Source organism: Pelmatolapia mariae, linkage group LG22, assembly GCF_036321145.2.
Source record: "Pelmatolapia mariae isolate MD_Pm_ZW linkage group LG22, Pm_UMD_F_2, whole genome shotgun sequence".
NCBI lineage: Eukaryota > Metazoa > Chordata > Actinopteri > Cichliformes > Cichlidae > Pelmatolapia > Pelmatolapia mariae.
In genome coordinates, this window is record NC_086245.2 from 17931998 (window position 1) to 17959420 (window position 27423).

At 38.7% G+C, this 27423-nt stretch overlaps 1 protein-coding gene across 1 annotated transcript in view; it reads left to right on the forward strand.

Moving 5' to 3' along the window:
- necab1 (N-terminal EF-hand calcium binding protein 1) overlaps positions 1 to 27423 on the forward strand; it is a 40361-nt gene that overhangs the window by 4825 nt on the left and 8113 nt on the right. The window contains exons 3-9 of the mRNA XM_065470876.1: positions 1514 to 1622; positions 7786 to 7811; positions 8014 to 8111; positions 16987 to 17123; positions 23609 to 23730; positions 24976 to 25052; positions 26385 to 26432. Of these exons, the coding sequence (XP_065326948.1) occupies positions 1514 to 1622; positions 7786 to 7811; positions 8014 to 8111; positions 16987 to 17123; positions 23609 to 23730; positions 24976 to 25052; positions 26385 to 26432 (617 nt within the window). The remainder of the gene's footprint in view (positions 1 to 1513; positions 1623 to 7785; positions 7812 to 8013; positions 8112 to 16986; positions 17124 to 23608; positions 23731 to 24975; positions 25053 to 26384; positions 26433 to 27423) is intronic.

Genomic DNA, 27423 nt, shown 5'->3' on the forward strand with positions numbered 1-27423 from the left:
CAACTGATGTTTCCCAGGGATTTCCCGACTGGTCTGTGTGACTGTGGACTCATGAGTGCAGTAGCCACGGTGTCTGAGATTCACCCTGTTTGACAGTTTCATAGAAACGAGCTGGAAATGGCCAAAATGTTCATGTCGAGGGTTCAGAAGGGGACGTCACGAAAAACTGCCGCTATGTCCATCCTATAACGTCCATCAGCGATAACCTGGCGGGTGTACTTTGCAATAAATAAGTAAACATTAGCAACTATTTCTGGAAACAGCTGTTTGTTTTAAAATGTTAAAAAGGGAAATAGTAGAATCAAGTTTCCTATAAGTCATATAACATACTGACAAATTAACAGAGCTCTACATTTAGTTGTCCTTCTTTTGAATTCGGGGCCTCAGTTTGTAGCAGGAGGTTGATGGTTTGATCCCCAACTCCTCCAGGCACCACGTAGAAGTGTTCTTGGATAAGTTGCTGACCCGTTTGCCCCTCATGTCATTAGTGTATTTGTTATATCTACCCATTAAAAGTCTGCATGAATGTGTGACTGCGGCTTGTAGTGTAAACAACATAAATGCAGTCCATTTGAATTTAGCAGAAATGACCAAAAATAGCAAATCAGTATTTTTCACATGGCATGACATGCTCCATCATCTACTAAATATCCATCCCACGCCGTGTATGATTTGAAGCCTTGTCATGCAGCAAGAGAAGTCATCCCACATGTTTGTTTTTATTGTTGCACAAGGAGCAGCACATGCCAAACCTGCTTCGAGCGTATTTCTGAATGCACTGACAGTGACTCACTGTAGGCTCTATTTTTGGGCATGTGATTGTGTTCCCTCACAGCAGCTATAGAAACATGCTACACATTTCCTCCAGATCAGGTCAGCAGTGACAATTTGAAGATGGGCCACACTGTGTCACAAAAACAGGAAGACACCGCTGGAGCCAGAGCTGCGTGAAAAACTAGATGTCGTTGGTCTTTGTTTTCGCCGGAGGGTGTTCAGTTTGGAGTGCTCTGTTTTGAAATTGTGTTTATTTTCAGCTCATGAATATTTCATACTACTTTTATTCTCTTCATAATTGCAGAGCCTCAAATCATAAAAAATGACTGACTGTTTGATATAATGTTAGTCTAGTGGAACAAATGGTGATGACCTGCTTTATATATGGAGAGAGGGATAATAAAAACAAGATCAATGTACCTTTGCCGGTTTATTTTGTTATGTTATATTACTCCTCGTTTGATGTGAAAGAGAATCTGATGTTTAAACTTGATGCCATGTTTTACTGGTATAATTTTTAACATCTAAAGACACCTCAGGTCAAACCAGCTCAAGACAAAAATTCTTTATTAATGTCATCTTATCAGTTTTATAACAAAATGATCCACCAGCTTCACTGTTACATTTTTTTGGACACATTTTCTTATAGTCTGATGTCTTGCAAACACAAACCAAATCCACGATGTTTTAAAGTGTTGAGAAAGAAGCCATCCTGAGAAGATTTGTTCTTTACCCCCAGATGATGGAAAGCTGTCCTTTGACGAATTCAAATCCTACTTCTCTGACGGAGTCCTGACAGCTGAGGAACTGAAGGAGCTCTTTCACACGATCGATACCCATAACACAGAGTAAGACTCGCTTTGCCTTCTTACCAGTTTATTCCGTTCAGATGTGTCGGTTGTTGAGGAGAGGTAAGGGGTGAGAGTAATCGGTTTCCAAATTCTGAAAGATATCATTCTATTTTCCTTTTTAATAACATTCATCTTTTTAAAAGTAAGAAGAGATTTAATTGCTGAAATTATTTTGTCAACTAACTAAAATAATACAACAATATAAATGAAATGGCTGGTAAAATTTGTTATTGGAGCTTTCCCACTGAGGCTTTGAGAGGTAATTTTGAATTTAGTCTACTGCTTTCAAAAATGATTTTTTTAATTGTAATACCTGTACAGATTTTTCTACATTTTGCCTCTGACATACAATCATACATAATAAAAAATAATAATAATAAAAGTAAGCACGGTGGCACAGTGGAAAGCACTGTTGCCTCACAGCAAGAAGGTCCTGAGTTCAATTCCATCAGGCAGGGTCTTTCTGTGTGGAGTTTGCATGTTCTCCCTGTGTTTGCGTGGGTTCACTCCGGGTACTCCGGCTTCCTCCCACAGTCTAAAGACATGCAGTCAGTGGGAATAGGACAATTGGAAACTCTAAGTTGCCAATATGTGTGAATGTGAGTGCGACTGGTTGTCTGTGCTCACCTTGCAACAGACTGGCGACCTTTCCAGGGTGTACCCTTCCTCTCGCCCTAAGACAGCTGGAATAGGCTCCAGTCCCGCGCAACCCTGAACAAGGATAAGTGGAAGCGAATGGAGGGATGGAATAAAAATAATTGTAAAAGATTAAAACCAACAGTGACATTAACAAAAATTACCCTGAAATTAAACATTTTCAACCAATAAAAACTAAACCAAATTGACCAAACACACTCTGGAAACTAACTGAAACTGAGTAAAACAAAAGTAAAAATGAAATAAAAATCATTAGAAAATACTGAGCTGTAATAGTCTATTTCAGCCTTCATGTTTAATTTTAATTTTTTATTTTTTTTATTTTACTGCAATCTGAATAAAGCCAAGTGCTGCTTTAAACCCAAATATTTCAGAGTTGCGTCTGCATCTTGTGCATTCAGTAATGTGTAAAGGTTGTAGCACGTTGCTTACAGCAGCGTGGGGACGTAGTGGTTTGTGCTCTTGCTTCACAACAAGTCAGTCCCAGCTGTGAACCAAGGCAGGGTCTTTCTATGATGAGTTTGAACTCTGTTTCCCACAGCTGAAAAACAGGTTGAAGCATATCATCCTATTTATATTATATTATATTATATTATATTATATTATATTATATGAAATAAACATTGCAACTATTATGTTTATGACCTTCAAAATGATCTGAACAAATTTACATTTTTTCTGTTTACTCTTCCTGTTTAATGCACAGGAGCAGTCAGCTTCTGGTTGATGTGTTATAATTTAATTTAGTTTCTCACCAAGTAGTGTAGTGTTTACATATAAACTGTTTATGTTCAAGCTTAGTGTTCTGTGGAAATCATAACAACTTAAAATAGAGAAAAGAGAGCCAAAATGTAATTTTTTAAATTGTTTTATACATTGTACAGAATATAATATAAAGCATCCGAAGCAAAATAACTCAAACAGAATATTAATTTTTCACATCAAACTATGAGAAAAGTTCTTTATTTACTCGTTATCTTGTTAATTATTGTTATATTGATGAAACAAGAGACTCGTGTAAAAAGAAAAAAAAAACCTCTGAGTTCACTCATCATCTTCTCTCACATTCTTGTTTTTTGTGTTAAGAGGACTAAACTTGCAGCTTTGCATTTATTGTGTCGCTAGCACAATCATAGCTGCCCCCCCCCCCCCCCTTCGTCTTCTCCACTCCCACATCTTTTTTTCCCCAATCACTATTACAGCATCTATTCTTAACTACCAATATAAGCAACCGTTTTGTTTTAAGGATGAAGATGTTAGGGGCTATAACCTGGAATCTTTTGGTTTTAGCTACGGTGAATGTCTTAAGAGGGCAGTCATTAAACTGTATTTAAAGGCTAGAAACACCCAGGCAGGATGGATTCTGAATATGAATATGAAATAAAAAACTATACAGAAATGTGAACTATGCAAGTTATGAACAGTTGTAGGATTAAAAATTATCGTATGTACAGAATGATTATTTACACAGAACTATACAGTAGTGCAGTTAAGATAATCATAATGAGGCCTAAATCATCGTTAATGCTGATCCCAATGTCCTCCCTCACTACACCTGTGAACCTTCTCTCTGGTCTTCCTCTTTTCCTCCTGACCTGCAGCTTTGTTCTGCAAGACTCAGCTGGAGGTGGAAGCACAACGTGTGTAAATACAGATCATCTACTTTTAAAAATCAGGCACTGATGTGCAATGTTCCCTTTATATTCACAATGTCCCAAACACCTGACGGTGAGAGGAAGCCAAAGACACACTGACACTTTACTGTCGGCCGATTTGCACTGATTTTTCTGCTTTTTAGTTCACACCAATTCTTTTAAATCACACACATGAGAAACCACATTACTTGTGCTCCCTGCAGACATTATAATGTGAACCAGCTCCTGCATCAGTCCTAATCAGGATACAGATAATACTTATACAGTCGCTCCTCTGTGATTACACTGAAGGCATTTGTGAGCAAATGACCCGCTGAGCCACAAGATATTTAGAAATAGCTGCTAGTTTCAGTTATATAATAGCAGTGCAGCACTGAAGCACTGTTTCTGTCTGAGAGGCATTTAGCAGGTGAACAAACCTTTTAGTGCCATTTTGACAAAGCTTAGATTAGTATGTAAGTCTATTTCTAATCTCTGTCTTCCAGCTATATAACACTGGCAAGTAGAACTAAATATATGTGTGTTATTGTAGAGTGATGTAGAACATGGTTAGGTTAGTAAAAGCATCTGTTATTGATCTAATGTTTAGATATTATAGTATAGCAGAAGAGAAATAAAAGTGTAAAGCCATGCTAGCTTCTGTGCTACGCTTCAATTAGCATGTGCACAAACAAGCTAACAAGTGCTGTCATAAATATACACAGAATAATATAGAGTAACTGTATCATCTGTCAACGTGTACAACCAGTATATAATCACACATTATTATTTGGTTTACCCTTGATTACCTGCCAATGAAATGGAGAATTTATGGTTAGCGTTAGTGGTTTCACACCGAGCGCCACTTTTAGCACTTTAGCCACTGACTCTGTTGTGCACTGAATCAACACTGCTGGACATTTGGTTTTATGAAACTAAACTGCAGCCATTCACAACAGAAGAAGTGATGATAGTGATTTATTTCAATAGAAATACATTTTCTAATAGAGATGTCAAAGACTCGAGAACACTCAGTATTTTTTGTGATGAATTACCACTTTGAATAAACCACCTCACCTGGCGCTCAGTTTGACGTTAGACATTGAAAAATAATGATGACTGTGTGTACTAATAAAGATCTGCAGTCTGAATCAGGTTGAAAATAGTTCTTCAAAAAGTGCTTCATAAGGAGAAACTTCATTCTGTGTAAGCTATTAGTTAAGTTTTCTTTGGTATGGCTCACATTAATCAGATGCAGGTTCTGCATCAGTGGTCTAAAAACACTAGAAAGAGACTTTTCTAAGCTTTAAAGCAAGCAGCTGTTGAGCATTCAGCCAGCTGTTATAAACAAAGAGCTAGTTTAAAACTACACAAGGATGTAAAGGAACTTGTTCTGTATGTTGTGGGGCTTATAGTTTACACACTGGGCCCTAGTGTCTGTTGATAGAGTAATAGTCACAGGATGATTGTTGTTGTCTATATCACCCGAAGCAAACAGTGTTAATTCTATTAACACTGCTTAATGAGTACACTTATCAGGAAGCTTATTAAAATATCTCTGTTCACTCCACACAGTGGTGTGTCAATCATGTTACGTACTTCATTGGTGTAATTAAACAAACAGAAAATTAAACGCTCTGACTCAAGTGGTTTGATACAGGTTGATTCTCTCTCTAAATAAATAGCTGCTGCAGCTCATCACATCATCACAACAATTATAAGAATGCTGGATTTGCACTCGGCGTTACATCACACAACGATCACCTTGGAAAATTTACATTTAAATCAATATGTTAAACAGTTTCAATGTTTTGGTGTCCAAACTCACATAAACTGCAAGTGGACAAAAGAAAAAACAAGCTCTGGGGAGGCCACAGCGATCAGTAAGTCTGGTCTCCTCACCTAACCAGTTATAGAGCCTTTTGAAGGGTTGTACATACACTCACTGAGCTAAAGTTAAACTTACTAACAACTGAATTTCAGTTTTTTCAGAAAAGGTTTTTTGCAGACCCAGCACAGAGGCATCAAAACTGAAGTTTAATTGATTTTTATAAACATTTTTAAAAGGATAACTTCAGAAACCAAACCAGATTTCTTTAAATCGGAATACAGTTACTAACTAAATTTATTATATACACACACCCAATCAGATGACAGCAACTTTTTAGGCATGTTGATAAAAAACATGAAAGCATATATCAGTCCTGCCTTGTATCAGCAGTTCAAGCAGAAGGCAGTGGTTTAATGTTGTTAGGGATATTTTCTTGGTACATTTCAGCCTCCTAAGCACCAGCTGAGCATCATTTAAACACCACAGCCTACCTAATTATTGTTGCTGACCATGTTCATCCCTTTATACCCAAAGTGTATGCATCTTCTGATCTGCAGCAACAGCAAGGTGTAATTAGTTAAGAGGTCATTAGTGCCTAATTCCTCATCGTATACTTTTACATGGTCTCAACAAGATAAGCCAATGATAGGGGTGACTTAACAAAAAGAAAAAAAAATATTTGGCCAGATCTCTTCCTGACTCAGTATTAAAGAGGATTTGTGGCTATAGCTGGAATTGAACCAACAACCTTTCACTGAGTCAAGTGAATGTGTAAAATAGTGCACAATCAAACTACTTCAGAAACAAGCAGATGACGTGACGGTGTATGTGTAGATTTGATGTGATATTTGTAATGAGAATAGAGACCTAAAATGATCCTTTATTCCTAAGCAGAGCTCAGCAGAACTCAATTAATGATATTTCGTTTTATTATATAGATTGTATCAGATATGTATTCAAGAAAATATCAACAACAAAAAAAAGAAAAAGTGCATCCTGTTGACATGCAGTGGAGTCCAGTTTCCTATTATCTTTACCAGACTCCGTGTTAATGTGTGCCTCCACCTGTGAAATGAACACAGGAGGAGGCAGATGACAAAGTTGTAAGGAAGTCAATTGGAAGTCTCTGGTTGAATCCTATATTGATTAAAGAACGAGTAACCAGATTGTAAGGTCTCCCTGACAGGCTGTTAAACCTGCTCAGGTCCATGTCGAACACTGACATTATTCAATACAATGGATTTAAATAGGCATACACAGCATGCTGCATGTATGGATGGCAGATTATTGGTGTGGAATTAACTGTATTTACAGTATTTCAAGGCTGTTTTATTTATTTATAAAGGTAACAAATCTTCAGAGCAATGGTAATGTACCTTCAGTGTCAGAGCAACCAGGCTTCAAGCAAAACAGGAGAGAGGCTAATGGTCCGTTACTTAGTTGTCTGACTTCTGGTTCCTCTCTCCGTTCTCAGCTGTTTGTAAGTGTTTTCTCCTGTTTGGATCATTGATTGCAGCACTCTCGTCTTGCAAACAGCAGCCACGGCTTGCATGAAATGCAGTTTACACGAGTGAAATCCCCTGGTATCAATGACTAGAACAAGAAATAAGATGTGTTTTTTGTGTCTCCTGAAGATAGTTGTAGTGCTAATACAGTGCCTAATATTCTCTTCACTTCGTCACCTCTCCTTTATTCCACTTCTTTTCTCTTTTGGGCTCTCTCTTTCAGGAACAAAAATACTCAGACCACCCAGAAAAGCGTCCATGCATGAACATTTATTAGAAACAGCCAACATTTCTGAAAGGTTTCCACTCAAAAACTCCCCATTTGGCCAATTTGTCTCTCACTCATGCCTCTGGAGGCCAAAACACCAAAATTATTCTGTTACTCATCACATATTTTACTCAGTTCTATCTGTCATCACATTGATTCATCAAAGCGAAGACTGTGTCAAAGAGATCTTTGCAGGAAAAATGTACCTCTGTCCCTGGAAATGTCTGTTTTTAATTTAAATACCTGTCATTTTCTTCTTTTACAGCAACTTGGACACGGATGAACTCTGTGGTAAGTTGAGTCTTTTAAATACAGACAGAAAAGTAAAGATAGGAAAGTAAGATGTTAGACATGGTCACATGCTCCCAGACCAAACCCCTAAGGCAGTGCGAGTGAGGTGTCACACCAGTGCTTCTTCAACAAAACACCTACAGCCCTGTCCCAGTTGTCTGACTCACAAAATGTTTTTTGGTTTGGTTTTTCTGCTTCGAAGAGTACTTCTCCCAGCACCTCGGTGAATACGAGAACGTTCTTGCTGCCTTAGAAGACCTGAACATGTCCATCCTGAAGGCGATGGACAAAACAAAGAAGGTAAGATGCTATAAATGAATGTAATCGGGGGGAACATACACAGGAACACTAGATGTGAATTGTAATGATGTTTCCTGTGTTAATATTCACATATCTTCTGGGCATTGATGTTTTTGAAATTCTCTTGAAAGCGTGTTTTTCTTGTTCACAATGATTTCTGCATTTCAGATTTTATGCAAATTCCAGTTCTATTAAAACAAAATAAGTTAAGACATTACACTGTTTTTTGGGCTCTTTCTATCAGGGAGGTCGTCTTGATGAAGCTACTGACATAACAGATATTTTAAATGCACCTTTATTATAAACGTAGCATAAAAAAGTAAGAAAATTTGTGTTTGTCAACTGTTTCTTTGGTTAACAATCTTGCCAAATATGCATGTGTGTGTGTGTCTGTATACTCATCAGCAATTTTATTACACGTGTTCAACTCAATATCTAATCAGCCAATCACATGGGTGGCGTCACGGCTGACGAGGCAGGCCGTGTGGAGGTAAAGTGAGGACCCAAGTGCAGTCAGAGGTTGGTATGAGGAGTGAGTTTATTTAAATGGAGATGGCGAGGACAGGAACTAAGAAATAATTAAACAGGGAAAACCTAAACACATGAAACTGAATCCAAAACTCATAGGATAACATGCAGATGAACACAGGGAGACATCACAGACGAACCAGTAGGAGAAAACACAGGGCTTATATATTCACAGGGACAATCAGGAAATGGGAGACAGGAGGGAAACACAGCTGGGAGAAATCAGAACCGACGAGACAAGGAAGCAAAGCAGAATACACTTACATGAGACACAGACCTTCAAAGTAAAACAGGAAGTACACAGAGATAGCCTGGAGGGAGAAAGAACATGGAGGAGCACATGATGGGATGAGGAAACACAGAACACAAGGAGTGGGAACAAAGCACAATACTCACATCACTATATCCACTTAGGCTACGTTCACACTGCAGGTCTTAATGCTCAATTCCGATTTTTTGATCAAATCGGATTTTTTTGTCTGCTCGTTCACACTACAAATAAAATGCGACAGCAAACGCGCTCTAGTGTGAACCCTCAAAGCGGCCCGCATGCGCAAAAGAAGACGTCACACACAACGCCCTCTGTTTAGACCCAGACCAAACAGTATTGTTTGACTGACTGCCCTTAATATAAAGACTTGTTTCGGACTTTACGTTTCCCAATTTTGCTTTAAGTTATAAAGTTATTTTGTTCTTTACATATGGCCTAATAATGATCCTTATTGCTGTTTTAGAGAGGAGCGGTGCTTCAAAGGATAGTTGCGGATTTCTGTCAAAATCTGCATATTATACAGTACAAATAAAATGTTCACGTTTCTCCAACGTTGTCTTCCCAACAGTTTCACTGGATGACCAGGAAGCGTTCACGATGTCTTATCGGGCGCTTCTCCGGCGCTGATAATTGGCGTCTGTCTTGTGTCAGTGACGTAAAAGATGGATTTAATGCGACATGACCATTCAAACTGCAGTCGCTTTCTAAAACATCAGATATGTATCGGATTCAGTACCACATACGAAAGTGACCCAGATCGGATTTGAAAATATCGGATTTGTGCTGTGCACACTGTCATACCATGATCGGATATGGGTCGCATAGGGTCAAAAAAGTTGGATTTGATGCGCTTTTGCCTGCAGTGTGAACATAGCCTTAGACACACAGAGGGAGACACAGGGGTCAGCTACACAGAGGGAAAATTACTAAACAAGGTATACAAGGAACTATACCCTATAGAATAACTAAAGACTGACACTGAGGACTTAATACATAATTCAAAATGACAAAAACACAGGAAACTCAAAATACTGGGTCGAAAAAACCCAGGACCCTGACAAGTGGCTGTAGCCCAGGAATTAGGGCAGGTCGTCTACTGATTGGCAGGTTAGATTGGAGGGTTAGTGGTTCGATCACAGTCTGCATGCCAAGTATCCTTGGGCAAGATACTAACCCGATGCATCCATTAGAGTATCAATGTGTGTGAACATTAGCTAGGAAACACTGAAAATCATAGAAGAAAGTGTGTGAATGGGTGAGTGTGGCACTGAGTACTCTGGGAGAGGAGGAAAGCGCTATCTAAGAATCAGTCAGTCCAACTCAGTGCGCTTAGGCATGCAGACATGGTGGCAACAACACAAATTAGACATAATAAATTAGAACTATTTATACCTGCATGTTAAAGTAGAGCTTTATCTTGGCAAATGGCTGTAAGCTGCATTCACAGTACTGGCAAAGGCCACTAATTTTTAATTTTATTTTACAGTAAAATAAATGTATCTAATGATAATTTCCTTTATACATTTTTGTTTGCTAGATATCAGACATCACAATCATATGTGTGTGCTTTTTTCACAGTGAGTGAGTTAAGACTCAGTGGATGTGACATTTGAGATAAGTTATGTCAATTGGAGTAACACAGGAAACTTTTGATTAAATTTAGAAGATGTAAAGACAATAGGAAGGCATGTTTGATTTTCCCAGAATGTGTCCAAAGCTACATGCTGAAAATCAGCATGCTCCTGGGAGGACGCCCAGCTGGCGTTCTCAGATCTCCCATTAGTCACATTTCCATTACAGAGCCAAAAAGGACAAGCCACGGCTCATGCATGCTACTAATGAACCCCCCCAGAACAAAACATGTTATAATTCTTTTTGGACTTGCAGCCAGCACAGATGACAAATTGAATGGATTGTGGCTGCGTTACCAAACAAATATGGCTTTTGATCTTTATGTATTACGTCCTCTTGATCTTACTGTCTGAAGCAGAGTGCCCTTTGCATTATCAGAGACGAGAGGAAGGAAGATGAGAGTGGCATGAGACATAAAGTCAAAAAGACAGGAATGATCAGACACGAAGAAAAATGGCAGGGTGAAAGGAGAAATGACAACGAGAAATGAGAAAAGGATGTGAGCAGAAGGAAGAGAGGTGGCTTATTAGATCTGGAGGGAGAGCTTCTATTTCTTTGTCGCACTCTCTCGTCTTCTTTGTAGTATCTCAGCTGGTGCACACAACACATGCTGTGAAGCTCAAATCGCCCCTCAGATCTTCAGTGAAGCGGACACATCTCATCGTGGCCATTGTGTGGGAGTCAAACCATTAATTTGTCAGTTGTATTTTTTTTTTTTTACTGGCACAGAAAGAGGTAACAAATGATGACATCCAACTTCTACATGTAAAAGCTGTAGTGACAAAGATAAATGATGGCCAATGGCAGATAAGGCTTTGGTTTATAGAGTGTGTTGGGGAAAAAACAGCAGCAAAGGTAGATTTTATAGAAAAAATGGGATCAAAACAGATTTATTAAGAAAATATGAGGTGCAAAAAAGTAGTAGAAGCTCATAAGACAAAAAGGCGTTGTGGAAAAAAGGTTAGACATGAAGGAGCATAGCTGTGAAGTACACCTGCTTGAAATTTCACCATTTCTGCAGAGAAAAAATACACATAGCTCTGCAACCCCTTTTGCAATCATTCAAGGGTCTCAACACGTTCAAGCTGAGGTGTGAAAATCAAATTGCACCTCAAATCATTTTTCTGTTCTCCAAGAGGATAACTGAGAGCCGGAAATGAGACATCGGCGGGGCGGAGGGGAGAACCAGGCAGTGTGTATGCTAAAGATTTATCATTTTCTACTGATGCTATTCACCTTGCACTCAGCTTTTAAAAGGCTGTAGTCTATCCTCACAAGAAAATCTCTAGTTCTCCCCCTAGCAAACACTCACATTGGATATTTGAGCCTAAATGAAGACAAATTATTCTGTACAAATTGGACAGACTGTGCAATAACTTCCAAATTAAATTCCAACACTGGACTGTGAAAGACACACAGGATTTCACCACGATGAAGCCTTTCTGCTTGCGCTTTTATAAGATTTCTTTGACCTTAGAAATGAGTCACAAAAAAAAAACAACCAATCCCCGTGTTTCTCTGATTGTCTCTGGGTATTGGCTGAGCAAGAAGGAGAACAGATGCTCCTTTAGTCACAAGAATAAAGCTCAATCGTCTCTGTTGGGCTGAGTATGTATTTGAGTGGGTAGTCTCTGGCTGGAGATGTACGTGAGGGGGCTGCAAGGTGGGGTTTTTTTTATATATATATTTTAATTTTGCACTGGAATACAATAAGTGTGTGCACACAAGCTAATTTATTTATGTCCATGCCTCAAGTCTTTATGTACACGTGCGGGGGTGCTGGAAGAAGCATTGAAGATAGAGCCAAATTTATGTGATCAGACTCAGTCCGTCTTTTATTTTATACAAATACTGATGCCAAACCTGTAATCTAAAGTTTTAATTAATAAAAAATAATATGCAAAACAAACAAACAAAAAAAAAACAGTGTTGCTGCCTGGTAAAATGTAGCCGTGTTGTTTGCTGTTTGGTAAGTTTAAAATTAGTGGAAATTTACACACTCCCCAGAAACAGATTAAAACATGCAAACTGAGTTTTATTTAGCATAGTTGTGCTCAATCAGCTTGCTTTTGATGTCATTTAATTATAATTGTTAATCAGGATTTTTATAATTACTAAGGGTAAAAACAACTGAAGCTGAAGCTGAGGTATGATTGCAGGGCTGGGATTGCATTTATTCAGTGCAGACTTAAATGCTATGATTTTAGCAGCAGTTCTGGGTCAGAGAATGAGGTAGAAAATTATAGAAAACTACACAGTTTTGCCTTCAACAAAGCTCTCCTTTGACCTTTTGTACAACTGAAAATAAAAGATCAAAGAAGAGGCAAAAAAAGAAACATGAAGCTGTTTAAAATGGTTCTACACTGTTGAGACGGACACACACACGCTAACACACACTTGCACAAAGGTGGAGATCACAGGAGACTGACCTTTACCGGTTTTGTCGTGACTCACTCTGGCTGAGCGAGCGCGCAGGCATGTGTGCAGGTGTGTACATGTGTGTACATGTGTGTACATGTGTGCGCGTTTGCCAGGGGATCAAACAATATCTGTGCATAAGAGATAATGAGACTTTTAAAAAAAAGTAATACTGCAAACACTGCAGAGATTTTGTGTTATCTTTACTCCTAATCTAGTCTGCTTACATATGGTTTTGTGTATGTATGTTGTTAAAAGGACTGATGGGGAAGAGTCTTAATGATCTGAATGCTAGAGGAGCTGCTAAGAGTTTATCTCTCTCCCAGTAGGCACCCACTCAACAAACTGTAATTAGTGTGTGTGTCTGCACACACATGTGCACAACATATAAACAAATCCAGCTTTTAAAATTCAGCCATTTTCATCGTACTATTGAAAAACACAGCAGTTACCCAAATAAAGAAACACTATCTTTTGTTTTGCTTCGATGCATGCATTACGCACTCTCTAATCCAAGTTGCATTAGCGTTTGCCTTCAAATGCCTCATTGTAAGTGGAGTGTACGAATGCTCATGGTGCTCAGAACTGTAGGAGCAGGTCTGCCATGCAAACAGCAAACTGCTGTGCTGACCATCCCTCACTCTCCTTTGATTAGATTCAAAACAGCACTTAGCCCTGCTGTGCTGTTCCACGCATAACAAATGACATCTCTCCAAAGCCTCATTGAGTCTAATTTTCCAACCTGCCATGAAAAAATATCCAACTCTGGCTCACAAAATAACAAGAAGCTGATTGTTGCCAACATAATAGAAATGTAAACATGTTATTTCCCATAAATAACTGCAGGCAAACACCTGTTACACCAATCTGAAGAAAGGATGCATCATTAAGAGGTGGTGATTGATGCTGTTTGTTTACAACTATAAAGCCGCAAAAATAACACATTTAATTCTTTAAAGCCATACTTCTCAATACTGCATGTGTATGTTTATAGTATCACGATTATGCACATGGTGTCACATGACTGAGTTTCCCTCAGCTGTTTTATCATCATTTAGACCCTTTCACTCTCTCTCTGATAAATAAATACCCTACAGAGTGAAGACTAATGAATGTGTTCAGGCTGTCAGCAGCCTGATATGTTTTGGGGGAGTCAGTAGAGATCAAAACAAACCAAAGGGGCAGCAAATAGTGACATCATGTGGGTAACTAGAGCTCTGGAATATGTAAATTGAAAATGTTTGCTAACCTCTTACCCATAACACATTTAAAAGTAGAGTTCAAAGTATTTAAAGGTGTACTTACAGACTTCCAGCTTTAACTTACACATATATTTTGTTTTATATGTTTAAAAATTGCAGCCACTTTTATGCACAGCCCCCATTTTCAGAGGCCAAAAAGTAAATGTACAGTTGGGAAACAGATCAGAGCTGACTCCTTGGTGTTTTATTACAAATTAAGCAGAGAAAAGCTCTGGAGTTGGTTTGTCTTTGGCTGCTTTTCACTAGAGCTTTCAATATAAGGTCAAAGACGTGTTGATTCAAGTAAGAGAGTTTATCAGATAGCAACAAGGAGAAGTAAAAATCAAAAGCCTGGTCCATTCTGATTATCAGCTCAGCAACACCAAAAGGCCTTAAAGAATCAGAGCCACTTCGACAGGACAAGACTCAGCTGTTCATCTGCATCGTAAAGACAATGGTCAATCATTTGAGGACACCAATGTTCACATTTTGGACAGAGAAGACAAGTGGTTTGAAAAAGGAGTGAAAGAAACCATCTGTGTCCACTGTGAACGATCTTTGAACAGAGGGGTGGGTTACGACACCAATTGTCTGCCATCTATAATCCAGTTTTGAGATCCCCTGCCAGACGCCTTAACGCCCACTCACATCCTGGGCCATTTGACCTCAGTAAATCACATGACAGGTTAGGGTTTCACAATGGGTTTACCTGAAACCTTGGCTGATTGTGACCCACAATCTGATTGTGACTTTTGCGTGTGTGATTAGACACTCCCATTGGGCTTAAAATCCAGGACTGTCCACCAGTTGCTCTTAGAACTGAATAAGCTTCTTGGCTGAGAGGTGAAACATCTTCAAGAAACTTCCAGATGCATTTCTTTCCAAGTTCTCTAGGCTACGATGGCCTGGATGACTGAGAACCTTCACAAACAGACAGAATCATTGTGAAGAAAAACAACTGCACAACATCTAACCAAGTAAAAACCAATCTCAAAGAGGTAAATGTAACATTGTCAGGGTCAATCAACTGATACCTTCATAATAGAGGAAAGTACAGCAGGTTAACAAAACGGTACAAACCACTGGTTACACTGAAGAACAACATGGCTAGATTAGACTTCACCAGAATAAAAGGGCCTTCACAGTTCTGTAAAAATTATTTGGACCAATTAAACCAAGATGAACTTGTACCAAAATAATGGGAAGAGAAAATTATGCAGAAGGAGAGAAACAGCTTATGATATGAAGCATATCACATCATCTGTCAAACATGATGTATGATGTACATGATATTATAGTATTTGGATGTATTGCTGCCAGTGGAACTGGGTCCCTCGTGTTCATTGATGATGTGACTGCTGACAGAAGCACGATGAACTCTAAAGTGTACAGCGCTAATCTCTCTGCTCAGATTTAACCAAATATGAACAGTACACAGTCTGTGTAATATGTGGTGACTGGATGAATAAATAAATATCAATCAAACATCAATAATGACCCAAAGTGTGGTGCAAAAGCAATCCAACAGTTTTTCCAAGTACAGAAATGGGATATTCTTCAATGACCAAGATAGTCACCTGATATCAGCCCAACAGAGAAGCTTTTCAGTTACTGAAGACAAAACTAAAAGAGAAACCCAGACATCTAAACTAAAGGTGGCTGCATTAAAGGACCAGCAGAGCATGACTTCAGGCAGCCATTGACTGCAAACAATTTTCATCCAAGGATTAAAATCTTTATATTTAGAACACAAATATATTAGTTTCTCCAGTTATTTTTGAACCTCTGAAAATGAAGTCCAGTGTATAAAACCTGTCATTCTTTTTTGCAAAACCTCTTGAATTAAAGCACACAATCACAATGGCAGTGTACAGAGACAAAACAACAACAAAAAAGAGTTTTTGTCCAACAAATGATGGATCTAACTGTATATCAGTGTTGACACACACATACCAGCAGTTCAGTTCCTATTAAATCACCTCCTGTCATTTTCTGTGCCGTCACCTCCTGTTTAGATTTTTGCTTCTTTGGGAACACGGATCCTGGATTCAAAGAGCCAAAAAAAGATTTATTAAAATAAAAATGACTGATCTCAGATAGAAACAAATATCTGAACTACCCACATTTGCAGCTTTCTCAACTGAGTTAAGTTGGGTTTACCTTACAGTATATCATCCACCTGCATTTACAGTTACCACATCAAGGCATTTGCCAATGCCACAAGTGAACTAAAGGTGCTGAACTCAAGTGTATCTGTAAACTGGGGGAACCAATCAACAACATTAATAAAATATTAGCTGAAAGCCTTTGTTCATGGACAGAATTCTCCATTTAAATCATGACATAAACAAAGAATGAGTTGTAACGTTGTTAAATGTTAAATGGAAGAATTCACTTTTCACTTTGTAGAAACATTCTGTCGTTAAACTCGACTCAGGTTAAGCTCTCCATCCTACATTTAACTCGACGTCAACTGACACATTGCTGACATCAGTCTAGTGTGGTGGATCAAACACAGCTAACAGGGATTCTTTTATTAAATAAGTTAATAAGAAGACCAAAGGTTTGACATCTGCTTCTTTCTTCTCCTCTCTTTCCAGCAGCACTGTTGTGTAATCTTTTCTAAATGAATGATCTCGTGGGCATCTTTTAATTAGCAGAGGAGGTCTGGGCGTCAAGCGACTCCCGGCTGGCATGTGAAACGTGTCACAGCTCTCCTCGTTCGGCCCTCCTTCACCGTGCCTCCTACTCTAACTTGTCCTCCTCTAATCGCCTTGATTGACAGGATTATCAGGAGTCCACCCACTTGGAGCAGTTTGTGACCCGCTTCCTGCTGAAGGAGACGACCAATCAGCTTCATTCACTTCAAAGCTCACTCGAGTGTGCCATGGAAACCACAGCTGAACAGACTCGCCAGGAGAAGTAAGAACAAATCTCCCCTGGTCATTCACACACGCACACACACACAATTAGTCTTGCAAACTTGGGCAGAATATATTGTACAATAGCACCAATAATTACAGCTCTCACTTTTTTTTAAACCACACACACCAGTTTGCCTCCCACATTTTAGACTTCAGGATGCCAGCATAGGTTCTTCTTAAGTGTTTGTGAAACACACCTGCTTTCTGTTGCAATCCAGCAGTTATTTGTCCTAATTTATCTGATTAACCCGTTCTCAATGAAGGAATATCTGAGAGAAGTGAAGCACAGTGCTGGTATGAGCTAAAACATCTATTGTAGTTCTCTTTTGCATTTTAGAGTCTTTCACTCTTTCTCTTTCTTTTTGCACAGATAAGGTGCCAAATGTTGCGTTAACAAATGGTGCCAGATCAGTCAGTGCAGTGTAAAATACAATACAATATATATAAAAATATTTATAAATATTTCAGTTCGGTTCAGTTCAATTCAATTCTATTTTATTTATATAGTGCCAAATCACAACAACACCTCAAGGTGGTTAATATTTTAAGGTAAAGACCCTACAATAGTACAGAGAAACCCCAACAATCAAACAAACCCCTTTGAGCAAGGACTTGGTAACAGTGGAAAAGAAAAACTCCCTCTTAACAGGAAGAAACCGCCAGCAGTAAGGGCAGGAATACAGAACAAAAAGCAAGCTGTGAAATATAACCAGAGATTAATAATGACTAATGATTAAATGTAGAATGGCATATAAAAACATTGAGTGAAATCTAATTTGATATGATTTAATATACCGAACATATATCAAATGTTTAAGTTCAGATATTTTACTGATTCATGAAGAATATTTGCTCATTTTGAATTTCATGGTAACAACACATCTAAGAAAATTGGGACAAGAGCAACAAAAGGCTGGAAAAGTAGAGCCTTCCCTGTGCACAGAGGGTGCACATGGAACAAAGTCAGGGATGAATATTTGATGCCCGCTTCAGGTCTTCGGGTAGTATTGTATTAAAGAAAGCCGTTATTCATTGAAATCACTGCATGGGCACAGAATAATCCGTTTCTGAGGAAAAGTTAAAATTCTTCTTGAAAAATGTTGGACACTACATCCCTTGGACTAAAGTGGAGAGGCACTATCCAGCATCAATGCTCAGCTCAAAAGCCTACATCTCTGATAGTATGAAGGTACATTACAGTGCCTGTGAAATTGGAAGCTTACACATCTGGATTTGGCTTTAAAGCAACATATGCAGCATATAACATCCAGATGATTTTTCAGGGAAGGCCTTGCATTTTTCAGCAGGAAGATACTAAACTGCATACTGCATTTATTACAATAGCATGGCTTGAAAGTAGAGGAGTGATGAACTGGCCTGCCTGCAGCCCAGACCTCTCACCAACTGAAAATTTGGAACATCATAAAACAAAACATATGTTAAGCAGCTAGACTCTTCTATCAGGCAAGAATGGGACAACCTCTCCCAAATATCCAGCAGCTGCTCTCCTCGGTTCCCAGATGTTTACAGCCTGCTGAAGAAAGTAGGAGGGATGCTACACAGTGGTAAACATGGCCCTGAAAAAACATTTTTGAGACATATTCCTGCCTTTAATTTAAAAGTGAGCTCATATTTTTCTTAAAATGGTACACTTTCTGAGTTTAAACATTTGATATGTTGTGAATGAAATATGGGTTTATGAGGTTTGGGAATCACTGCATTCTGTTTTTATTTACAGTCTATACAGCATTGTTTTTCAGAATCAGGGTTGTTGAATTTCTGCTGCTGTGCTGTCACAACTGTTGTGCAATGTGTAAAAATGGCAGTTTGTTTTTACTACTGCAAGCCATGTTTATGAATACTAGAATATTAAAAATATGACCTTAATGTGGTCATGATTTTATTATTATAATTTTTATAAATGCACTGACTGCTAATGAATACTCGCCTCTGAGCGTGAAAAGTGAAGGAGTGATGATTCAACCCGAGGCTCATGTTCTTAGTGGACTCTGTTTCCCGCATGTGCTCAAAGTATTTGATCAGTCTGGATCTGCGTTCAGGAATCAGACATGCCTCATTAGTGAGGATGACTCACCAGCGTGCAACATATTATATATGGTGTGAGTGTGGATGTAGATGAGTGTCCCCTGCAGGTCATGTCTGTGTTCATTATAATCCTGGTGTATTTAAAGCACAGGTAATGATGCACCTGTCACCGATCTCAGATCAACAATTGAGAAACAATTTGCTGCCATTTGCAACCAAACCTGCATTCAACAGATTCTGAAATTGAACTGTTACCAAATAATACATTTGTTTTGTTTTGTTTTTTATTCCAGGCTGCCCTTGTTTTGTGTTTCTCTAATTGCTCTTCGGTCTCTGCGGAGGAAACATATTGCTGAAAACACTCCATTGCAAACTCTTGCTGTGTTTCTAATTAAGTGCTTATTGGATGCTGGAAAAATGAGATATGATTTAAATGAGGTTTCAGAAGATACAACGTTGTTTGCTAAAGCTGACTTTCAATGAAGCATAACGTTGAAAAAATTGGTTTCTTCAGCCTCACACATGTAACAGTGACAGTTTTATTTTTGATCTTTAAATAAAGAGAAAATAAAATATTGGATTTAATCTGTTTGTTAGATTAAAGTTAAAGTATTTGGTATTCCAAACACATTAATCGCAGTCCTTAAGTCCTTTTGTTTTTTTTCTTGCCACCTTAATCTTTATGCAGCAAAGGTCGAAGCTCAGTGGAGAGCAGCTGGTATCTTTGACAAACATGTGACACTCCAGCACTGAGAGGCTTTGGAGTGCAGTACAGGAACAATGCTAATTATATTTATGCCTTCTGCTGGAAATCATACAGAATTTTCCTTGACATTTGTGGTCAAATTCAGGAAGAATGACACAAGTGATTCCAAAATCAAGTCAATTGATTTTATTTATGCTCATTTTTGACCCTCAGGGCAGAAAACATGGACACCCAGTACAGTAACTCAAGAGTGAGGCGATGTAGGGTTTTAAAGTTCATACCATGGAAGCAGGTACTAAGAATCTCTGACGCAAAAAAGCAAAAAACCCAACACAGGACCTGAGAAATGCATCTGTAGATCCATCCACTGTTCACTGAAGCCTCATCAGAAACGATCTCAGTGGAAGGGTGGCTGACTAGAATATGCTTATGGAACAAAACAAGGAGAAAAGGCTGAGGTATGCCAAATTACACAGAAACTAAACAGAAAAACAGGGGCAACCAGTCTGATGGAGTGATGAATCTAAATTTGGAATTTTTCGTTCAAGTTATCATCAGCTTGTACGGAGGAGGTCAGGCGAGAGGCACAGCAGTGCACGTCTACAGCCATCTGTAAAGCATGATGGAGGCTCTGTCATTGTTCAGGGCTGCATTTCAGGTGGTGGTGGTGGTGGTGCACAGAAGTACAATCGGATTTTAAACAAAAATCCTACAGCATCTGGAAAAGATCCGATTTGCAACAGGTTATTTTTTCTGTATGGCAACAATCCCAAACAGACTGCCAATGCAGCCAAAGGAAACCTTGATAGAAAAACAATGGAACTTTATCACTCATGGATTGTCCTCCACAGAGTCTGGACCTCAACATTACTAAAGCAGTGTGGGATCATCTAAAGGCAGCAAGCATCCAAAGAAGAGCTTTGAATGTCCTTCAATAAGCCTGGAGAACTATTCATGAGGACTACAAATTACTAGAAACCTCCCAAAGAGTTTATGCTGTGTTGGAAAATGAAGGTGGTCCAATATCTAATAGTGACTTTGAACTGATGAGAGGTTGAACATTTAAACTAAAAACAAAAACAAAAAAAAAAACTTCAAAGTCCAGTCACTTTTCTTTCCAAGCTCCAATTATTGACTTCCAAGCTCATTAGAACTGCACAGTCTCTGCTTTTGGCTTATATGCTGCATTTCCACATATGTTTGCACATGTTTCAAGAGCTCACTAAACCAGTTTTCCCATTTTTCATCTCAGAAATAAAAATAGGAAACAGTAGAGAAATGAGGGGTGGCTTCAGTCTACTACTTTAGCCACATTATGTCTCTTATGTTTTCCCACGTTACATCTGCAGCTATCGAAATCGCAACCAAAGATCCAAATCCCCATCAAATCATTTTCCAGTTATATTTTTGGGTTGATACAGTTTTGCTTTCCATAATATTTTGTTTCACACAATAATTATGTTGACATTTATTCTCATGGGCAGAAAATGATGTGCTGGGATAAACGACCTTTAAATTAAGGAGACCTTCACAGATTGTCTTCCCTCTAAATGTATCGTTCTTTCATTCTCACGTCATTTCAAAGTGTGACTGTCCCTCGCTCCCCAAGGAGCTTCTCCTCTTCCTGCAGCCGTTTCACTGGAGAAATTGCCTTGTGCGTTTCAATTGCTCCATCCTTCCAAACATTCGGAGATGTGGTTCTCTCTGGTGGTTTAAAATAGGTTTTTGTATTCAGTTGTAGGTATATGTGAATAGGCTATGATGGTATTACTCAGAACTGAACTTGGGCCTTAACAATGGCTCAAGAGCTTTATGTTTCCTATTGGGTTAGCATTATTTTCTTCATCATCCTCTCTGGAAAAAGATGAGCATTGAGATCGCACTTTGCTCTCCAGCTTCGAAACCTCTTTTCCCTCCTCCTCAGTTGGCATAAAAACTGTAGGAGGAACATGTGGATGGGGAAGCTGTTGTGCTTTGATCTGTTAGATATCTCTGAAAGTTTTAGCAATTAAAGCAGCTATGTAGGTGAGATTATGACTCACTGGCAGATCAAAGGGGATCTGCCCCTCCCAATTTGTCCTCATCAAGTCTCAGTGGTATAGATGTATTAGACAACAGCTTGTGAATTAAAAACTGTGCTATGCCCCACCACTCTCTTCCCAACAAGTGCAGATCAAGCTGAAGAAAACCTGGTTGTTTCAACAGTCATTACATTAAGATAGAAATGAGTGCACTCCAGAATACTGCACAGTTACAGTTGAAAAACAAAGTTTCGATCACACAGTCTTGAAAAACAAGTGTATCCCATGTAAAATGTTTTCTGTGTGACTTTTTAAAAATCAAAGTAAACGTTTAAAAATGTTTGAAAGAACAGATTCAGTCTTCTTTTGAATTAAAGAAGAATAAGGAAGAAAATAGCTTAACAGACTGGTGAAGAGGGCCAGATGTGTCCAGGCCAGCCCCGTAGACTTTATAAAGGAGGTAGGCGAGAGGAGGATGTTAGCCAAGCTCATACCCATTATGGGTAACACTTCTCACCCCTGCATGAGACTGGAGGCCCTGAGCAGCTCTTTCAGCAATAAGCTGTTACAGCCACCGTGTAGGATGGCGCTAAAATATACATGTATGTCTGTGTATACCACTCCCACTGTTTGTTTTTCCTTTTTTATTTTTCTATTATTTCCTTAATTCACTTTTCTTCCTCACCCTGCTGCTGTAATAAGTGAAGGGTTTGTAAAGTTTACATCTAGAGTATAAGTTGGTCTTATACCTAAAATTGCTTCCATTTTAGCAGTAATAATGTTTTACTGTGTTTTGCTGTTCATCTGCCATCAGTCTCCAACATCAGCTTCCTGAAATTTTTGTTCGTTCTCCCTTATAAAACTTCAGTTTCAAAAGCTTTGTTGGTTTTCTTGCTATTAAACACAACTGCAGATAAAGAAAAACACGTGATTACAGTATGCCATCATTTGTTTAACAAAAGTAAACCAGAATACAGAAGCAGTGTGTGAAAAACTAAATATACCCATGACTGTAGAAGCACATTTAGCAGCAATAACGTATTGTAAGCAATCATTTCTTGTTTGACTGGGTTTGTAGTTACTCTGATCATTGCATGGTCTGGTTACACGGGACCTTTTTTTCCACGTGACTGTATCTGGTAATAGTCCAGGAACTGAAAAAGAAGTGAGCATGTAGGGTTTTTAAAATGTAGAACGAGTTCAAAATAGAATTATGACATGCTCTGTACACACGCATATGCACGCGCACACACACACACACACACACGCACATAATCATGCATGTTCACACGCAGCCTACTCACAGACACCCTGAGGTCCCTTCAAACTATGGGAACCAACAACTTGGCAGCAGTAAGATAAATCTTAGGTGAAGACACCCTGTAGGTGCACATACCTTGTCACTGCCATTAGTATCACTGTCAGACCAGCATTACATAGAAATTTAATGCAAGTCAAGACAACTGTGGCTCCAGACACCTGATTCTCATCACAGATTGTAAGAAATAGAAGAAAAAACCAAATAATTTAACTGTAATTTTGTGATCACCACATACGACATGTGCTGAAAGAGCATGTGTACTTTACAGAGGGCTGTGATGCAGTGTGTCCTTCAGCGGTTTGACATTTTTTAAGAAAAACATAAAGAAATAAAAATGTATGCTGAAATATGTGAGGCTTAGGATGTTTACTGGCCTGTTTTGATTCAAGACAGGGTCCTGTGAAGCCAGAGGTGTTGTCCATCCAGTGGTCGGGTCGTCGCTCTAATCGGAGGCTTCAGAGAAACAACAGCCTCTCCCCCAACAACCCTCTCTTTAGCCTCGTCAGTTCAGGTGGGGTTTTTTAATGTTTTTTATGTTTAAATAACTCTCCATCGCCATGTTGTGTTGCGTTATGTTTAACTGTGATTCCTTCCTTGAGTTATCCTGCGTTGTTTTTGCCAGAAGCAAAAAAAAGCTGCTGGACCAGAGTCACACCGAGGGAGAGCAGAGCACAGGAGGGGAAGGAAGGTCATGTAGGTGTGAGAGAAACAGTGCAGTGAGACACACAGAGGGAGCTTGAGGTGGAGGAAGGCTGTGACCACATGTGTTTCTATGTTTAGTTTCAAAGCCACTTATCTGGTGCGCAGGTGGAGGTTTGAGGTTGTACATATTTGGAGGTCAGTGGCAAGTCTCAATGCAGTACCTGCAGAGCGCACTATAATTGGCTGTCCTGTTGTTAGCTCTGCAGCTGGGTTCCAGTTCCAGTTCGCTAAAACTAATATCAGTTTAGCAGGGGTGCAGGGTCAAATTAGGGGTCAGCTATTGACTTTGATTACATCTACAAAGCTTTTTTTATGTTTACATAATCACTGTCAATTATAGTGAGAAAAAATGGCTTCTTAATGGCTGCTTATTTCTGTAATCTGAGTTACTTCTTTTGTTTTATAATCTATTACTAACCAACTCCAGATACTACTACACAGTATGTGCTGTTTATCACAAGCTCTGACATTGTACAGGACTGTAGTTACTATACAATCAATCAACCTGCTTTAGTTTTCAGCTTGTTTAGCTGTTCCTGGAGTTGTTTTGCCATCACCTGCAATTTCTTCTTTTTTTTAGTTTGCATCTAGATTTTACTTAACTGTCATAAAACCTGATTCAAATTAAATAAATATGAAATCTAGGTATGATTTTTATAATATTTCTGCTTAGAATCCTGATAAATTTTCCTTTATCTACGACAGTTACATGTTTCCAGTGGTTTTTATTTTCATTGTTTTACGTTTTTAACCGTCGACCTGGATTATAGCGCCAGATGTGGTTGCTAGGAGAGCTGCAAAAAAAACACTACAGAGCATCTAGGAACTTCGATTACAGTGCTCAAAGCTTTTCTCATTGATTGGCCTGGTTTCTTGTCGCATGACATGAAAGGGATCCTTAAAATGCCTCCTGGCACACCACCACCCCTTACTACAGCGACTGTTGAAGCAGTCGATGGAAAGTGTTTAAAATACAGTCGATGTATGCAGCACCTTTCATCCCCACCTTTCTGACTGAAATCCATCCTTCTCTCTGCTTCTCTCTCCCCTCCAGGTGTTTATGATGAAGACAGCCAGTGGATAATCCAGGTCAACAGACTGCAGAAACTTATCGACCGCCTAGAACAAAAGGTTACTTGACCTTTCGCTCAGCCTTTCCAGTCTCCTCTCCTTCCTACCTTCTTCTTGTGGGTCTCTCTCTGTCATTTCCTGTTTCACATCTTTCTCCTGTCTCTGTTTCAACCATCTGAGCTTTGCATCATTTTCTGAAACTAACCTGAGATTATGGCAAGTGGATTTAAAACTGTGTCAACATATTCACTCGTCCAACAACACCCACCCACATGCAGACACATGCACATATGTACGTATAGAGGAAGTACCAGCTGCACACAAACCATCATGGCTGCTCTCTGCATGAAATGTGGTGTAAAAGTAGATAAAATAAATTGACATGCAAACCCAGAAAAGCTGTGATCTGTTTACATTACAAGTGCAAGACTGTGAACAACTGCAAGCATAAATATGAATAATATAAATATCTGAAATTTAAACCCCAGTTGACTCTAAATGCTAATTTTTTTCAAAGCATTATTATGATTAATGCTTTTAGGAATCCAATAGATTATCCTTATTTCATTATTTAATGTCTCTCTTTGTATTTTTAATCATCCTTTTATACATTTTTAATTATTTTATGGAGATTTCAATTTTTTATTTTCATTCTTGGTTTATATATTTTAATTTTTAAAAATGTATAGATATAGTAATGTTGTTTTAATTGAATGTATTTATTAATTTATTTATTATGTAGTTATACTCATACATGGTAACCACAAGGACTCAGAAGATAGATCTTAGAGCTCATGAGATCATTACCAAAAAAAAGAGCTCTACTAAAACAAAACAAAAAAAAAACAACTGGTTTGTCTACATATTTCTTTCTTTGTTCTGTTCTGCAACTTGTTTGTGTTGCCAACAGCTGGAAAAATCAGTCAGTGCAGGTTTTAAGGAGACTTGATTTTCTCTTTTTCAGCTGCTGGAGTATCTTTGAGTGGCTTAGTATAATTCAGAGTTTATATATAATATAATTAATTATTCATATTGATATCTCATCTTCTGTCTGCACCAACCCATTTTATCTTCTCCTTCTCAAGACAGCTTTCTTGCGATTGGGTTGAGATGTATTTATATGGCCTTAGATGGTCATATAAAGATATTTGGCTTCAGAAACTCGTACAGAAACAAGGAGCAGAGAAGGCTTCCTGGAACTGCGCATTTAGAGCTGTTTGCAGTTTTTGGCTCATGGTAGTAACAGCTCATATATGTGACAATAAATCTGTAAAAGCATACCAATGGGCCGTGTAATACTTGTAAATAAAGACTGTGAATGACGGGTTATACACTGAGATAAATTAAAATGAGTCACTGGTAAAGGACTCATCACTTCCTTTTGTTCCACAGGAGATCCGTCTGGAGCCCGTTGAAGAAGAGGTCTTGGAGAGCAAATCGGTTTGTTTTTCCTTACTAATCTACTGTTCACCTGTTTTTCCACAGTGACCACTTCACTGTTCTCACATGGAGCCCAGTCAGTGTTGTCATAGCAACAGCAGGGTTTAAAGTTGCTCTGTCTGTCTTTATCCTCCATCTGTTTGTTTAGGGCTCAATATTCAGTTAGAGTAGGGAGCAGACATTAAGGTACGAGGACGTGTGAGCTAGGGAGTCGATGTTACAGTGCCTCTGTGTTCTTGTACTGTTTCTGCAAAAACCCATAGCTTAGAATACTGGTCATGTGAATAATGCAGGACCAGCAATAGGAAAAAATATAAACAATACATCATAACTTATTTTTATGCTGGAGCCAAACTCTGATGTTTTGCCTACATCAATAAACGCAGTCTAAACGGGTTCTCCCAGCAGTTTGATTTACAGTGATGTGGAAAAGTGTATCCTCTTTCTCTTAACCAGGTCTAAAAATCTCTAAATACAGAAGTTTTGGCATTTTGCTGTATGCAGGTGTGACGACACAATGTCAAGGAGCAAAGACATCAGCAATGATCTTAGAGAAGCAACTGTTGCTTACCATCAATCTGGAAAAAGACATTTCCAAACTATTTATTTTACAGTAAGAAAGAAGAGAAAATCATTCAAGACAGCTCTTCCTGGGAGTGGAAGTCCCAACAAATTCAGCCCAAGGTCCAAGCCACTGAATGCTCAGAGAAACTACCAAAACCCAAGTGCTACAGCTCAGACCTGCAAGCCTCAGTTAGCATGTTATATGTAAAAGTTCATGAAAGTACGAAATTTTCCTGGAGAAAGGTTCTTCTCTCTAAAAAGAACATGGTAGCACAGATTAGATTTGCAGAGTTTCTCCTGAACAAACAACAAGCCTCCTGTAACAATGACCGGTGAGACCAAACTGCACCACATCACATTTGGATAAAACCAAACACACCATATCAGCACAACACATCATCCTGTCAAGCATGGTGGTGGAGAGGTG